At 58.7% G+C, this 15745-nt stretch overlaps 2 protein-coding genes across 2 annotated transcripts; both read left to right on the top strand.

Annotated features, from left to right (window-relative positions):
* Positions 1-1351: 1351 nt before the first annotated feature.
* Positions 1352-5171, top strand: SMIM7 (small integral membrane protein 7). Its single transcript, XM_053292081.1, has 5 exons — positions 1352-1467; positions 2519-2560; positions 3731-3783; positions 4672-4762; positions 5029-5171. Exons 1-5 carry the CDS (start codon positions 1379-1381, stop codon positions 5042-5044), a joined length of 291 nt encoding a protein of 96 aa, XP_053148056.1. The 5' UTR covers positions 1352-1378; the 3' UTR covers positions 5045-5171.
* Positions 5172-6063: 892 nt separating this feature from the next.
* Positions 6064-14752, top strand: MED26 (mediator complex subunit 26). Its single transcript, XM_053302772.1, has 3 exons — positions 6064-6505; positions 11063-11137; positions 11879-14752. The coding sequence occupies exons 1-3, from the start codon at positions 6431-6433 to the stop codon at positions 13652-13654; spliced, it is 1926 nt and encodes a 641-aa protein (XP_053158747.1). The 5' UTR covers positions 6064-6430; the 3' UTR covers positions 13655-14752.
* The last annotated feature ends 993 nt before the right edge of the window (positions 14753-15745 follow it).

Here is a 15745-nt window from a genome sequence, read left to right as displayed (position 1 = left end):
TTTCTTACACTTCACATTTAAGTATAATAAAAACAAGGCAGAATCTAAAACAAGGTAGAAGTAAAGATGAAAGATTTAAACCTAAAAAATTGATTGATTGATTGATTGATTGATCAAGTCGGTGTGTCAACTCTTAGTGACCACATAGACAGATTCTCTCCAGGATGATCTGTCTTCAACTCAGCCTTTAAGATCTCTCAGTGGTGCAGTAATTGCTATGGTCATAGAGTCCATTCACCTTTATTTAATTTATTTATCAAATTTATACCCCGCCCAAACTTACGTCTCTGGGTGACCTTGCTGCTGGTCTGTCATCCTCTTCTTCTCTTCCCTTCAACTTTTCCCAGCATTACAGACTTCTCGAGGGAGCTGGATCTTTGCAGAATGTGTGTCCAAAGTAGGAGAGTTTGAGCCTGGTCATTTGTGCCTCCAGAGAAAATTCTGGTTTGATTTGTTCTAGGATCCATTGCATTGTTTTCCTGGCTGTCCAGGGTCTCCTCAAAAGTCTTCTCCAGCACCCAAGTTCAGAAGCATCAATCCTTTTTTCTATCTTGCTTCTTCAAAGTCCAGCTTTCACATCCATAAAGTGTCACCTGCTTGCAAATATATATTCAGTTTATATGCTGAACATATACTGAGAGAAGCTGGACTGGAAGATGAGCGTGGCTTTAAAGTTGGAGGAAGAAACATCAAGAACCTGCGCTAGGCTGACGACACTATTCTGAGGGCTGAGAAGGCGGAGGATCTGCAAGCTCTAGGAATGAAAGTCAAGGAGCCCAGTGGGAAAACGGGGCTGGAATTAAATGGAATAAAGAAGACTAAACTAAAGACAACGGGCACAGCAACCGGCCTCCGAACTGAGAATGAAGGCACCGAAGTGGCGGGAGCTTCTTCTGCCTTTCAGGACCGACCGCCGACAGTCAAGGATCCGGCAGTCGGGAAACAGGCCGCGCAGACCAGCACTTGGCAGGGTTGCCCCATGAAGCCGGCCTCGGAAAGGAGACGGAGGAGAGGCCGTGCCGTGTCGACACCGACAGAGTTCGGAGTCGTCTGGATGGTGGTTTCCCCCGCGAGACTCTCTGGGTGCCCAAGCGGGGCTTGGAAGAAGCCAGGCAGGGAAAGCAGGGGGGCTTCTGGGGAGCCCCGACCGAGGAGGGATCCGTGCGGGGGCGGGGGCGGGGGGCTCGGCGTCGGACTCGGGGGGCGGCTCCACCCCCCCCGCGCCCCCCCCTCGCATCCCTGGGAAGGGGGCGCAGCAGCAGCAGCAGCAGGCGGAGGAGGCGGCGGCTCGGCGGCCGGCCTGACTGACGGGCGGAGGAGCGCGGCGCGGGCGCCCCCTGGCGGCCAGGGAGGGGAGGAGGCCGCGTCCTCCTGGGGGATGCGCCCGGGCCTGGCGTCCGCCGGGGCACTTCCGGTTCCGGCGGGGAGTGGAAGCCTCAGGATGCTGGGGGACCTGCTGCTCTGCGGGTAGGGCGGGGGCTGAGCCGGAGGGGTTGCCAAGCAACCACCCGCGGGAGGGGGGAGGAGGCCCTCCCATCAGCCCTGCCCGGGGGGGGGTCCCCCTGCCTGCCTGCCTGCCTGCCTGCCGGCCGTGCAGCGGTTAAAAAGGGGAGGGGGCGTTGGTGGGGGGTGAGATCTCTGGGTTGGAGTGTGCAGGAGGGGCTTGGGGGAGGCGGGAGGGGAGGGGAGGGAGCAGCTGCCCCCAAACTGCCCCCTTGGCTCATCTTGACCCCCCGCCCCCACTGTCTCTGTAAAAGAGACAGTGGGTTAGGGTTAGACCCTGACCCTGACCCCCACCCCGCTCACTGGGCAAAGAGGCACCTTTTTAACGTGGGGATTCTCTAAATGCCTGTGGGTCTGGGGGCAGGCACTCGCCTTGATCTTTGTAAGGTTCTCTGTGCCTGGAGAGGCCAGTGTGGGGTAGGGTCAGGAGTGGGAGGCAGTCTCTGGGGGGCCTGGTTCAAAGCCCCTCCCTGCTGTGAGGCTCCCTGGGTCACCCCTGCCCGTCAGCCTACCCTGCCTCACAGGGTTGTTGTGATGAGAAAATAGGGGTGAGTGAGAGAGCCCCATATGCCGCCCTCAGCCTCTTGGAGGAAGGACAGGATAGGGAAACATGATCAGTTGAGATGGAAACATGTATGTGGTAGAAAGAGAATAAATATGTATTCTCATTACTAACATGTGGAGAAAAAGACAAGCCAATGCTCTTTCACCTCTGCATGAAACCACTGGGAGAGGCGGCCCTCCGTGGGTATGGGCTGTGGTCTCGTCAGCATGCTGAGGATACCCAGCTCTGCCTTTCAGTACTTTGAATAGGTTTTTAAAAACCCATTAGGCAGTAGTAATTTTTAACTGGATTTATTTTAATAGTTTTTCTTCTACAGAGAGTTTTGTTATGTAAAATTTTATATATGATTGTCTTACTGTTGTGAGCTGCCCTGATTAGTATTGTCCTGGAGGGGCAGGATATATACATGTTTTAAATAATAATCTTCCCTGGGTCTCTTTTCCCACATAGGACGCTGCTGATCAATGCAGGGGCCGTGCTCAACTTCAGGCTGTGAGTGCTGGAGAAATGGGAACTGTCTGGGATGGGGAGAGGGCCAGGATTGGGGGGAATCTTTTTTTTGGGGGGGCAACACTCTCTGATGGTCTTGTGGTCAAGAGTTGGTGCTTCCACCACCGTGCTTTGGGGAGAACCTGAAACATGGTTCTTCTGGGGCAGTAGAATGGACTGAAAGGATCCTGAGCAACAGGGCTGGAAAGAACCCTGAGTTGCTGGGTCCTGTTGGGGCCGACAGTGCTGGGCCACCTTTTGGACCCTTCCCCGCCACAGTCTTGAAATGTGCTCTTCGGGCCCCTCCCGCTCTGTCCTGAGTTGTCTGAGTGTAACTCCTCAAAAAGCAGCCCTGCTGGATGAGACCATCAAAGTGGGTCCCTTTGCTCCAGCCTCCTTATGGTAGCCACCAATGGGAAGTCCACAAGCCGGGGGTGAAGGCAGGAGCCCAAGCATGTCCAGTTCAGAGATTGAGGTTTCATCTGACTGCCATGATTAACAGCCGGTTAGGCTGCTCCTCCTCCTCTTCACTCTCTTTTAAGGGCATGGTCTTGGAGAGACCACATCACTCCTATCTTAAAAGATCTACACGGGCTGCTGATCAGCTTCTGGGCAAAATACAGAGTCTTGGTTATAACCTATATAGCCCTAAACAGCTTGGGCCCTGGGTACTTAAGAGAACGTTTTCTTCACTATGAACCCCACCACCCGTTGAGATCATCTGGAGAGGTCCGTCTGCAGTTGCCACCAGCTCCTCTGCTGGCTACTCGGGGACTGGCCTTCTCCACTGCTGCCCCAAAGCTTTGGAACCCACTTCCTGCTGAAATAAGAGCCTCCCCATCTCTTACGACTTTTAAAAAGGCAGTCAAGACACATTTGTTCACCCAGGCTTTTAATCAGATACTGTTTTAATTGTTTGATTTTTAATAGTTATAACCTTTTAAATTTTAAATTGTTGTAACCTTTTTATTGGTTGTGTATTGTTTTGTTGTAAACTGCCCAGAGACTTGTGTTTGGGGCAGTATATAAATATGTTTAAATAAATAAATAAATAATATATATATATATATATATATATATATATATATATATATATAGTAAGCTTTGCTCTTGCCCGTCAGTTGTGAGTTGCCCCGGGGGAAATTTCATCCTTGTGTTGTCTCTGCCCCACAGGAAGAAGAAGGAGAGCCAGGGCTTTGGGGAAGAAGCAAGGGACCCGACCACAGGTAAGCAGCTCGACTGGCATGATTTTGGACTCCAAAGTTTGCCACTGTTCAAATACACCCATCTTGGTCCTTTCTAACAACTTCGCTTGCAGAGATACAATAAATAACCTCGTGGAACAGAACTGCAGCTACAAAAATGCGTTCATGCTGGTTAAAGATGACTTTCCCCTCGGCTTACAACAACACAACCACACTGCACTCCTTGCCACTCGTTCTAATTACTTCTGTCCCTCTTAACTGGGAGACCTCAGAGTGCTGATATTTTTCAACTTGTATTTGGGGTAAAGCCTCTCTTCCTTCCCCCTCTCGGTCTTCATGCACCTGTAGCATCCAGTGAGGATGACTGGATCTCATGATCCCCCAAAGCGGGCTAAGGGAGCTTTTGGGCGACTGTGTGCTGCCACGGGAGCTAGCCTCCATCAAGACCCCTCCCCTTAGACGAGGTTAACGGATCAAGCGCTCTGTGAACCTCACCTTTTTGCTTGTGTGTTGCCGTGGTGTGCAGCGACCCACGAGTAGACCCCTGACCGGGAGGCTACAAGCAGCCTCCCAGGCTCAGGGGTCTCTTGCGTGGGGCATCCTGGAACTTCCGGGGGCCACGCAGCCTCCGATCCTCCATGACAGAGCGTGTGGGTGGCCAATCCGGCTGCCTTGGGATCGTCTGTGGGGAGAGCGGGCTAAACCCGCTCTCCCCGCAGACCCGGAAGAAGCTCTTCTCACTGATTGTGAGAAGAGCTTCAGTGTCTTCTTGACCAGCTGGGTAGTTGGCAAATAAATGATTCATTTGTTTTTTTATGCCAGCACATAAAAGGAGTGTGTGTGTGTGTGGGGGGGAGTCCAAGAGTGTGGGTCTACTCAGTGGCGGTTGCTTTTTGCCCCTCCTTCCAGGTGAGAATATCAGAGAATTCCTGCTGAGCCTGAGGTACTTCCGGATCTTCATTGCTTTGTGGAATATCTTCATGATGTTCTGCATGATTGTGTAAGTCAGAGGAGGGGTCCTCTCTTCCCACCTTCCCTGCCACTCAGCCTGTGTCTAATCAGAGAAACCCTTCCAGCTTCTTGGCATCCAAACTTGGTGGCCGGATGGGCGAGAGTGCTTGTGTCTCTGAAAAGCAGCAGAGGGTTAGTTCAGCTTTGAGGCAAGAGGGAAAATGGGTAGAAGGCTATTGGTCCACCTTACAGGGCTGTTGTAAGGCCAACGGAGGCACAAGGCTGGCTGTTGACTCTCCTTTTGTCTTCTGCTAGGTTATTTGGATCTTAAACCTTCTGCCGGACTGAGCGGACACCTGTCAAGGTTGCCCTCCGGGGTGACTCATCCTAAGGATGACTTTCAGCTGTGGACATGACTTGACTTTGAAGTAAAAGATGAGCTTGTTTTTCATACAGGACTCTCTGGTCTGTGGTGGTTTTTTCCTGAAAGGGGGCAGCGGCAGCCCTCTGCAGTTACGTGTCACTGCCGTTCTTTTCCAAGGTTGGCCCCTGCTCTCTTGCGGCCAGCTGGCAGGCATGTGAAGAAGCCGGCTTCTCTGGCCTGGCCTCCTTCTGGTGGCAGCAGGAGGAGGAGGAGGACGGGGGTCGTGACGCTGCCCACCGGCCTTCTCTCCCTTCTGGAGGGAGCCTGGCCCGGCTCCCCCCACTCACGCTGGGCTGGGGCCTCCCCGGTGCTGTTCAGACTGGCCCTGCCTCAGGCCCAGCCGCTGGGCCAAGGGGCTTCTCCAAGGGCTGGTGGGGTCCGGGGTCAGTGGCGGGGCCAGCTTCCGTGGCTTCTTGGCCGGCGGCCTTTTGGCATGGCCCGAGGGGTGTGTGATTTGGCTTCATGGGCCTGCTGGGAGGGGAGAAAGTGGCTCGGGGGAGATGGTGCGCTCTGTGCGTGCTCAGGAACACGAACTGCCTGCGGGGCGCATAGGCACAGCACACCCCCACACCCCCCATACGGCCTGTATGTGTGTGTGTGTGTGAGAGAGAGAGATCAGGTCTATCAGGAGGAAGGAAAGAAAGAAGCCGGCTGGAAAACAAAGGGTGATGGGGCCGAAGTGGGGGGGGGTGAGAAAGAGGTCGCGGGGGGGGTCTGCACGTGGTGGTGGTGCTGCTGCCCTCGCAGGGGCCGGGGGGGGGAGGAAGAGGCTCCGCCCACACTCCCCCCCCCGGCTCCGGGCCAACCGCGCTTTCCCGCGCCTGCACGAGCCGCGCGCTCCTCCCGTGACGTCGACCGCCCTTCCTCCCTCCCTCGCTCGAGGCGCCGCTGCGTGGTGACGCCACAGAGGCGCCGCGTGCGTGACTGCGTCAGCCGCCGCCGTCGGGCGTGTCCCAGGGTGCACCGCGCGGCGGGGCTGGCTCCTGCTGCTGCTGCTGCCCACAGTTGAGTTCGGCCTCGGCGGCGGAGGCGGGCGAGCGGGGTCGGGCTAGGCCGCGCCCCCGGCGGCGGCGGCGGCGGCGGAGGTCGAGGTGGTGGTGGTGGTGGTGGTGGTCGGCGGTCCCCCGCTCCGGAGAGGGCGGAACATGCGGCTCCGGCTGCCCCGCGGCGAGGCCGGCGAGTGAGAGGCCCGCCGCCCGGGAGGGCAGGAGGGCGAAGCCAGGCAGGGGGCCGCCGCCGCCGCCTCCGCCTCCCCCCGGCCCCGCCGGCCCCCTCCCTCCCCCAGGGGGGGCAATGACAGCGGCTCCGGGACCCTCCCCGCAGCAGATCAGGGACCGGCTGCTGCAGGCCATCGACCCCCACAGCAACGTGAGTCGCCCGGCGGGGGGGAGGGAGGGAGGGAGGGAGGAGCCCCCAGCTCCGGACACACCTGGGGGGGGAGGGAGGGAGGGAGGGAGTGGGGGGGGGCTGCTGCTGCTCATGCCTGCCTGGTCTTCCCACTCGCCTTCCGCCCCCCACCTGCCTTGAGGGTCAGACACACACACACACACACACACACACACACACCCCGCCATGCGTGTAGGCTCTGTCTGCAGCCTGTGCGTGTGAGTGCCCCGCTTTCCTCCTCTGTATATACACGGTGTGTCGGGGGGGGGGCAGGGGGGCCTGTGTGTTCCTTGCCTGAGAACGTCGGGAGGGGAGAGGGGCTATATCCATTCTCCCTCCCCCCGCCCAGTGGGGTGTCTTAGAGCCACCCTCAACACACACAGGCGCTGAGGGGCGCCTGCCTCTTCACCTGCTTCCGCCCTTCCCTGATCTGCTCGCTTACAGGCTTGCTCGGGCTTGATCCACCTGCCCGGTGGGACATTTCAGTGTATTCCCCCCCCCCCCGCCGGCCACCCCACTGTGTGTGTGCAGACAGACGTGGTGCGAGGGGGTGCATCTCCCCTGCAAATTCTCCATCTGCTCAGTGTGGGTCAATTGGTTGTCCTTAAACACATTTACATATGCTATTTTAAATGTTATAAATATGTATTGTTTATGCCCCCCTCGCACACAATATATGATGCATGAGGGAAGCCCTCCCCTCTTGCCTGTGGGCTTCTCAGAGGCATGCTGGCCTAGATGGGCTTCTTTGGGCCTGATCCAGCAGGGCTGTTGAGCGGGGTGGATGCTAGCATGCGTGAGCTAGCACGGGAAGGGGGCGGTCTTGGTTCCTCAGCTGCAGCCCCCACTTCCTTGGAGAGCCCGTCTTGCATGAATTGTCCCCTCTGCTAAGCAGGGTCCACCCTGCTTTGCATTTGAATGGGAGACTACATGTGTCTGCACTGCGAGACCTTCCCCTGGGGAAGAGCACCTGCCTGCGTGCATGCAGAAGGCTCCACGTTTCCTTCCTGGCAGCATCTGGCCAATAGGTCTGTGAGAGATTCCAGCCTGCAACCTTGGAGAAGCTGCTGCCAGTCTGTGTAGACAATCCTGAGCGAGATGGATCAAGGGTCTGACTCTTGTCTAAGGCAGCTCCCTCTGCTGCCAGCCTGCTGCTCTCCCCGGGCACCTGCTGAGTGAGGCAGTGCACCCCCTCCCTGAGGAAATGGGCCTTGGAGGGGGGAGAGGACAGGAAGCGTTGCACCAGGCTCTCCCCCTCCTTGGCCTCCCTCTTGGGCGCCTTGCCTGCGAACACTTTCCCCATCCTTGCCTCTTCTCACACGTCCTCCTGACCCCCCCCCCGACAACTCCCTTACCTGCACCCTGGAACTTCCACCTGCTGGTTCTCTTCCTTGCCTCCAGGCAGTGCCTGCCTTGCCCCTCTCCACCTGCCCCTTCAGTGCTCTCCGGGCTGTTTCTCTTCCCCTTCTTCTTCTTCTTCTTCTTCTTCTTGACTGCAAAGCTGGTCTGCGGAGAGGGAGGCCTGCAGGCAGTTCCCAGCTGAGGGGGCGGCAGGGGGGTTGTGGTGTCCGTGGAGAGCCCTTCCTGGGCCGCTCGGGAGACCTGAGCACCCACACCAGTCCTGTCTTTGGCAGGCTTCTTAGTTGCAGTGTGTGTGAGAGAGAGAATTACCGCTAGAATTCTACACAGGACACATTTGGGGGGGGTGTCTTTTTCTTCCTTATTGCCTCAGGGTCTCAGACTTTGTGAGCAGTGCACACCTTCTTAGAGCTCTTGCATCTCCTGCGCTTTCCCTCAACCCTCAAACTTCCTACACTGTGCTCCCCCCCGGCCCCCACACAATGAAATTGTGGCAGGTAGGCTGTCCCCTCTGTCTCCCTGACTTGGGAAATAAGTGGTGTTGTCCTGCTCTTTTTGGAGTGGGGGGGTCAGCCCCGCTGCACTCTGCAACAGTGGGGTTACTTTTTTTGGCTTGCTGCAAAGCTGCTTCCCAATGGCTCTTCCTGTGATGTGTCTGTGTGGCTTGGCTCACTTCCTTGAGCCATTCAGAGCTCGACCTTCTGCAGGCCTTGCTGGCACAGTGCAGCCCCTCCTCTTCTTTAGGCACTTAAGAAATCCCAGAAAAGTCCAGAAATCCCTTCGGCTACCCTATAAAGTGGTCCCTTGTTTGACACTTGTGGATTCTTGGATCTAATGTGTGAGAGGGTGGTGACTGGATTGGATCCCCTTCCAGCCCTAGTAGGGTCCCGTGGCGATCTCTTCGGGGTACTTGTTTGTCCAGGTGGACAGAGAGGTGCAGTGAGGATGAAGCAATACATCATAGCAGCCGCCATTTGGCAGGGTCTGGCCTCTGCAGCTGCTTGCCCTGGTCCCTATTTGGCAGAGGGTTCTTTGAGGGGGGATCTTGCTGCTGTGGGATGGAGCCGCCACTCTGGGAAGAGCAGAAGAAGGTTCCCCGTCCCCTCCTTGGCAGCATCTCCAAGATCGGGCTGAGAGAGATTCCTGCCTGCCACCTGGGAGAAGCCGCTGCTGCCAGTCTGTGCAGACAAGACTGAGCTAGATGGACCGAGGGGCTGACTCAGTCTACGGCAGCTTCCTATGTCCCAGGTTCCCGGGGCCTCTTCTCACAGCCAGCCGTGCTGGGTAGAAGCAAGCCGAGTCTCTGGTCTGCACAGCCACGTTCTTAGCTCAGAGCTCCTGGCGTGAGGCTGGGTGGCCCTTTCCATCCAGATTCCGCAGCTGGGCCTCTGTGGGTGTCTTTGCCTGAGCAGTGTGTGGCAAAGGAGGGGCATGGGATGGGGGGCACTGCCCTGCCCTTGCGCGGCCCAAACCCTCCCCTGGAGAGAGGCCCCAAAGTCTGGCAGTGGCCCTGCCAGTGAGGGGGTCGCCAAGAGGCCGGCCAGCTGCTGGCTTTGTGGGAACTGTGAGCTGTCAGAGGGACTCCCAGATGGTGTTGGCTACAGCTCCCAGAATCCCCAGTTGCAGTGGGCTCTGGCTGAGGATACTGGGAGTTGTAGCCCAGCACCTCTGGGGTTTTCTGTTCGAGGGAACGCGGACGGTAAGCGCTCTCCTCGTGTGGCGTTTGAATGCTTCCCTCATCCCTCCGCACAGCCGAGATGCTGCTGCGTTCCGCCCCTGCCGGAAGCTCGGAGCCGGTGAGTCGCGCTTTGGCGGAGGGCCCGGCTTGCTCTCCCCCCTCAGATGCACCCTTCTGAGGTCCCCGTCGTGGGAGTTGCTGCCGTGCATTTGCACCCCGCTTCTCTCTCTGGTTGCTCACACCAGCCCGCCAGGAGGCGTCTGGTGGTTGGGGGGGGGGGTGTTCCGTTGCCAGCAACACGGTGCCCGTCTCCACCCTCAAGAGTCCCAGGGAAATGACAGGACAGCGTCACGAGATGCTCCAGCCACCCAGTCGGTTGACACCTGGCCTGGAGTGGCAGGGGAATACCAGTGCGGACACCCCCTCCGCGCTCCCTGAGGAACCCCCGGGGCCCTCCTCGCCCCTAGAGACGCAGGCTCGTGAGCTGAAGGCAGCCACTTGGTGGGTGGTGGTGCCAGCCACGGCGGTGGGCTGCTTGGGTGCCCCTGCTCGGCGCTGGTTGTGCAGGGTTCCTCGGCACCCCTTGGAGGCTTGAGACAGCCGCTTCAGCCCAAGGACATCCCAGCCTTGGCTCCTCGGACTCCCGTGGAGGGCTCTCTGGAGCCAGGCCTGCTGGGCACAGGCCCAGTCTCCTAGCTGCAAGCGGGCCCTGGGCCGGGCCGGGCCCTGGCACGCCTTCCGTTGCTCAGCCTCGGCAGAGCGAGAGCAGGGCCGCGGGCCCCAGCTCGGCTGACGGTGGACACTGCCAGCCTAGCTAGAAGGGTGGGCCGCTCCGCCGCCCTGCGTTCAGGAGATGGCCCTGCCCTTTCTCGCTGCTCCCAGGACACCTAGGCGAGGCCGCCTCCCTCTCCCCCTCCTGCAGATCCCTCCGCAAGGTCTTTGGCACAATCCAGTCAGGCACATCTCCTCCAGGAACCAGGCCTAAGTACCTGCAAAGGAAATGAAGGGCACACTGATTTCATGTATTGCTGAATTTATTTACCACTTTTCATTAAAACAATCCCAAGGCGGTTTACAGCAGAATTTAAAAACAAGATTGTAAACAAGACACCATTAAAATGTTAAGCTAAAAATAAAAAACAAATCTGGTTGAAAATTTAAAACGCAAGCCTATAAGCAATACACCCCCCCCCTCTTCGCCCCACCCTGCCCCCTCTGTGGCCTCCCTTGAATCAGAGTTCAAACCCCCCCCCCAGGGATTGGTCCTCTCCTGATGCTTTGTGAAGTGCTGTGCACAGCGATGGGGGGGGGGAGGGAGGGAGTGGAAGCAGCTCTGTGGCAGAGGATGGCCGGGGGGGGGGCGGCGCCAGTGCTGTAGCTGGGAGCCTCCGCCCTCCACGGGCAGGCACTGGCCTGGGCTCCTGAGAATTCGGCTCCCAGGTGAGGCTGCAGCATCCCCTCGGCAGGAGGGGCGCTCATGTTTGTCTGTCCTTTCCCCCCAGATACAGAACATGGTGGCGGTTCTGGAAGTGATCTCCAGCTTGGAGAAATACCCCATTACCAAAGAGGCGCTTGAGGTGCGTTCCGGCAGGAGACGGTCTCCCCTGGGCTGTTGCCAGCTGGCACAGAAGCCCTAAAAAGTGGCCCCAGGGCGGGGGGTGGGTGGTGGGGAGAAGAGGCTTACGCCCCGGGTTGCTCTTCTCTGTGGGGCTGCTGTCCGCTTTTCCGAAGATGGTGCCTGAGGCCTGGTCTCCTGGGGAGCCACTGGGGGAGAAAGACTCCCGAGCTGGTCTTAATGGCTGCACACGGCCCTGCTAGGTGTTCCTGAAGGCCGGCTTCTAAATGGCTCCAGTTCAGCCCACTCCTTGCTCTCGGCCGGGGAATTCCGGGGGGAGCCCCCAGCCGCCCTCCGCCAGAGGGGTGCGCACTGGCTTCCAGCCGGCTGGCGTTGCCCTGCTTGGTTTTGCTCTGGCAGAAGCCGCCTTCCTCACTGGCCTGCGCTTGTGCCACGAAGCTTGCCCGGCCGTCTTCCTCTGGGCAGTCCCGTCCTCTTGCCGTGCTGATCTTTGCTGGGCGAGGGACAGACCTAAGTGCTGCTCCTTCTTGGTGTCGCCCTTCTGGCCTTAGTCCAGTTTTTGTTTCTCGGGCTGAGGTTGGGGGAATTGCAGGCAGCATCCTCCAGACCTTGGAGGGTGCACCAGCCCCTGGAGAGCAGAAGGAAGCCCCGTCCTCTGCCAGCTGGGGGCAAAGGGCTGTGCCGAATTGCATCCAGTAACAGGCACCCCCCCGCCCCTTTTTGTCTCTCCCAAACCCCACAGGAGACCAGGCTGGGGAAGCTCATCAACGATGTGAGGAAGAAGACGAAGAACGAGGAGCTCGCCAAGCGTGCCAAGAAACTGCTGCGGAACTGGCAGAAGCTGATTGAGCCCGTCACACCGAATGAGGCAGCCTCACGGGGGCTGCCGAATCCGCCCGGCTCCGCCAACGGGGGTGCTCACAATTGCCGCGTGGAGACTTCTCCGGGGCCGGTGATCGGGTCCAAGCCCGCTCAGGACACGAAGAGCCGGAACGATGTCCAGAAGCTGCACTCGCCGAAACCAGAGAAGCCCGGAGGGAACCGGAAGCGGAAAGGGGAGGCCAGGGATGGCCCCCAGGGCGCCCCTCCCTCCAAGGTTTCCAAAGCCAGCTATGAAGTACTGCAGAATTCTTCCCCTCCCCCCACCAACGGGATTGGGGGCAGCCCAGAGAGTTTCCCCAGCCCTCCCGAGAGGACCTTCCCAGCGGGGCCAGAAGGCAGCGGCAGAGTGGAGGCGGGCGAGAACGACAAGCCCCCCAAGATCCCCATCAACGCGGTCCGGCCTCACACCAGTTCTCCAGGGCTCTTCAAGCCTTCCAGCTCTTCCTCACTGCTCAAGGTGGCCGTGCAGCAGCAGCAGCAGGAGGAGGCGGTGGTGGTGGTGGCAGCGGCTGCCGGCCAGCCCAGGAGTCCCCGTTGCTCCTCGTTCAGCCCGCGGAGTGTCCGGCTGGAGAACTTTGCCCGGCAGCAGCAGCAGCCGCCGCCGCCGCCGACCACCTTCTCCCCCAAAGGCTCGATGCCCATCCCATCCCCGAGGCCCCCCCTTCTGGATCTGGCCGTGCCCTTGTCGCCCGCCCCCTCTCTGACCCAGCCGGCCACGCCCCCGGCGCTGGCCAAGAGGCTGGAGGCGTCTCAGCCGGCAGGGGTGGGGGCCGCTCTGCACTGCCAGGAGCCCCCCCCAGCCTCCGAAGGCCAGCATCCTCGGCTCACCGCGGGGGCCTCTCCCGGCGGCGGTGGCGGCGGGCCCGGCTCCCACCTGGTGGAGTCGCTGGCGCTGTTGGCCGGCTTCTCGCCAGACGCGTCAAAGGTGGACAGCGACAGTGCCGCCTCTGGCTCCGACAGCAAGAAGAAGAAAAAGTACCGCCCCAAGGACTACGTGGTCAACTTGGACGGACAGGCGCTGGAAGGCGGGGTCAAGCCCGTGCGGTTAAAAAAGGAGCGCCGGCTGACCTTTGACCCCATGACGGGGGAGATCAAGCCTTTAGCGCAGCCCCCGCCGCCGCCGCCGCGGGACTCGTTCCAGGGGGCCCCCCTGGCTCTTGCTGAGCCGCCGCCGCTGCCGCTGCCGCCGCACAGGACAGGCACGCCGGGAGGCCCCCCGGAGGCCAAGGCCCTGCTGCAGAGCCCCTTTGAGCAGACGAATTGGAAGGAGCTGTCCCGCAATGAGATCATCCAGTCCTATTTGACCCGGCAGAGTAGCTTGCTGTCCTCCTCGGGGGTGCAGACTCCCGGGGCTCACTACTTCATGTCTGAATATTTGAAGCAGGAGGAGAGCACTCGGCGAGAGGCCCGGAAGACTCACGTCCTGGCTCCCCACAGCAGACCCACGGACTTGCCAGGCGTGACGCGGGAGGTGGTGCTGGAGGACCTGGACAGACTCTGCAGCCACCACTGGCCGGGGGTGAACGGCTGCTACGACACACAGGGTAACTGGTATGATTGGACGCAGTGCATCTCGCTAGACCCCCATGGGGACGACGGGCGCCTCAACATCCTGCCGTACGTCTGCCTAGACTGAGCCCCCTTCTGCTGAGATGCTTTTCACACTGGCAGGTTTCCTAAACCAGGCAGGGGGCCGGGGCACCCCCTCCCCTCTCCCCCCCCCCGTCACGCTGAGTGAGACAGGCTCACCAAACCGAGGGTGTCTGAGAGAGCTGGACCCTGGCAGTTCCTCCTTCCCCGTTTAAAGCAAACCTTTTTTTTATTTTTTATTTTTATTTTGTGAAGTGCTGCTACCAGTTGACTAACACAATGGCAAAGGAAGGCATATAAGGAAGGTTGGCTTAAAATCAAGAGTTCCAAACTCTCTAGCCCGACAGAGTCTTCAGGAGGTGAAACTTGTTTCCAGCACTTCGTGAATGCCAGAATCTGAGGGCGGGCGGGCAGGCAGGCAGAGGTGGGGAATTGTGGAACATTTAACACAGTAGTTGAGTCTATTTATTTGTCTTGATTTGGTTTTCTTTAAAAAGAAAAAGAAAAAGAAGGGTACAGCAGTGACATGTTTTGAGACGAACCGTGCAAAGCTGTAGTTAGGCCATTCTCCGTGCGCATCGCATCTCCCCCAAGGCGCATCCTCCGATGCGTCGACTCGGTTGGCAGGAGGGCGCGGCCCCAGGGTGGGGTGGCGGGCCGGAGCGGGAGAGGGAGGCCCACCTTCAGTCCAGCCTTCCACAGACTCTCCTGGAGTCTCATCTGGTTTCATTTTCAGTCCAGTTCCAGAACTGCTGCCAAAAGTGTTAGCAACTCTCCCAGCCAGAGCGTGCGTTTCCCCTTTTGCAAACTTTTTAGGGGAGGGCAGGAATGAGAATTGCTTTCTTTGTGGGGGGAGAACACAACAAAAAGAAGTCCTGAGGGTGCTACTTGTTTGTAAATGTCCTGGGAAGGGGGAGATGGCAGCCTCTTTGTATGCTGGAAATATACTTGTTACCATTCCTTTAGCTATTGTTTGCCTTATGGATATCCATCACCAATGCGATTTGCAGAAACAGAGCCTTAGTGAATGTACAGTAACTAGAACTTCTGTGCCCCTGGGCCGCAGAAGGGAGCAACTTTGCTATTCGTCCTTTCAGTGGACACGTTGTGATATACTTGTGGAAATAAAAAAATTTGCACAAAACGCCCCGTGGATGTTTTTTCGGGTCAGAAGTGGCTGGCAAGACTTGGGCAGATGAGAGAGCTCCAAGGGTGGGAACAGAGAGCACCTTTCCTGTAGTGTGTGGGGCGGTGCCAGATGTGGGGTCCTACCTGTTCCCGGGCGGGCAGGCGAGCAGGAGGAGAGCAGCAAGGGCTTCTGCCTCCCACTAGCTGGATAATGGCAAGTCAAGCCACAGACTGACCTAGCCAGCACGGCCGGCCGTGGGCTTCCTGCCGATCGCTGGGCCTCCGTCTCCACTGGTTGCCTCTGAGCAGCTCTGGTGGCCAGTTTTAAAAGCCGGGTGCCCTGTCGGAGTGCCTGATCTGTACTAATACTCCAGCCAGCCAGCTTGGGCGTGTGGGGAGGACTAGGCTCTCCCCATCCCACCCCAGCCACCATTCTGTGTGGCTCAGGAGATTGGGCAGATGGCGGAGTCTGCCCACTCCTGCTTTAGACTCTCCTTAGACGGACTGTTGCAAAGTCCGGGGGAGCAAATGTGTCCTCTTAGGGCTTCCACTCTTAATTGGTTGGCAGAAGAGAGGAAAATGCCCCAGTTCATGGCCCAGGGTGTCTGTGTCTGTTCCATAGAGGAACTATGGAATTCTTGGCCACCAGCTTGGATGGCTTTAAAAGGGGCTTAGACAGATTCATGGTGGACAGGTCTATCCATGGCAACTAGTCTGGTGGCTGTGGGCCACTTCCAGCAGGGGGGCCATAGCCGCAGGAGAGAGGGCAGGCACTGTGGGGAACGGGAGGCTGGACTCGAGGGGCCTTCCTGGGCCTGATCCAGCAGCAGGGCTGCTGTGGGGTGGATGCTTCTGTCCTGATGGTTTAGACAGAGCGGCTGCAGCTGGGGGTGCTGCCCTCTCCGAAGAGGGTTCCCTGCTTGGGAAGGCTTCAGGCGCATGTGGCGCTGCTAAAGGCAGGAGGGGCTGGTAAGGGGGGACTCAGTGGGCAGGGGCCTGGGGGCTTCCG

This window comes from Hemicordylus capensis, chromosome 2, assembly GCF_027244095.1.
Source record: "Hemicordylus capensis ecotype Gifberg chromosome 2, rHemCap1.1.pri, whole genome shotgun sequence".
NCBI classification, from domain to species: domain Eukaryota; kingdom Metazoa; phylum Chordata; class Lepidosauria; order Squamata; family Cordylidae; genus Hemicordylus; species Hemicordylus capensis.
This window is presented reverse-complemented; position numbering and strand designations above follow the sequence as displayed.

Bases quoted from the DNA above. Each gene is read 5' to 3' on its own strand.
- SMIM7 (XM_053292081.1), top strand. From the start codon at position 1,379: ATGCGCCCGGGCCTGGCGTCCGCCGGGGCACTTCCGGTTCCGGCGGGG. The intron at 1,468-2,518 runs GTAGGGCGGGGG...TTTCCCACATAG, and splicing joins GGGGACCTGCTGCTCTGCGG to GACGCTGCTGATCAATGCAG. The intron at 3,784-4,671 runs GTAAGCAGCTCG...CCCTCCTTCCAG, and splicing joins AGCAAGGGACCCGACCACAG to GTGAGAATATCAGAGAATTC.
- MED26 (XM_053302772.1), top strand. From the start codon at position 6,431: ATGACAGCGGCTCCGGGACCCTCCCCGCAGCAGATCAGGGACCGGCTG. The intron at 6,506-11,062 runs GTGAGTCGCCCG...CTTTCCCCCCAG, and splicing joins CCATCGACCCCCACAGCAAC to ATACAGAACATGGTGGCGGT. The intron at 11,138-11,878 runs GTGCGTTCCGGC...CAAACCCCACAG, and splicing joins TTACCAAAGAGGCGCTTGAG to GAGACCAGGCTGGGGAAGCT.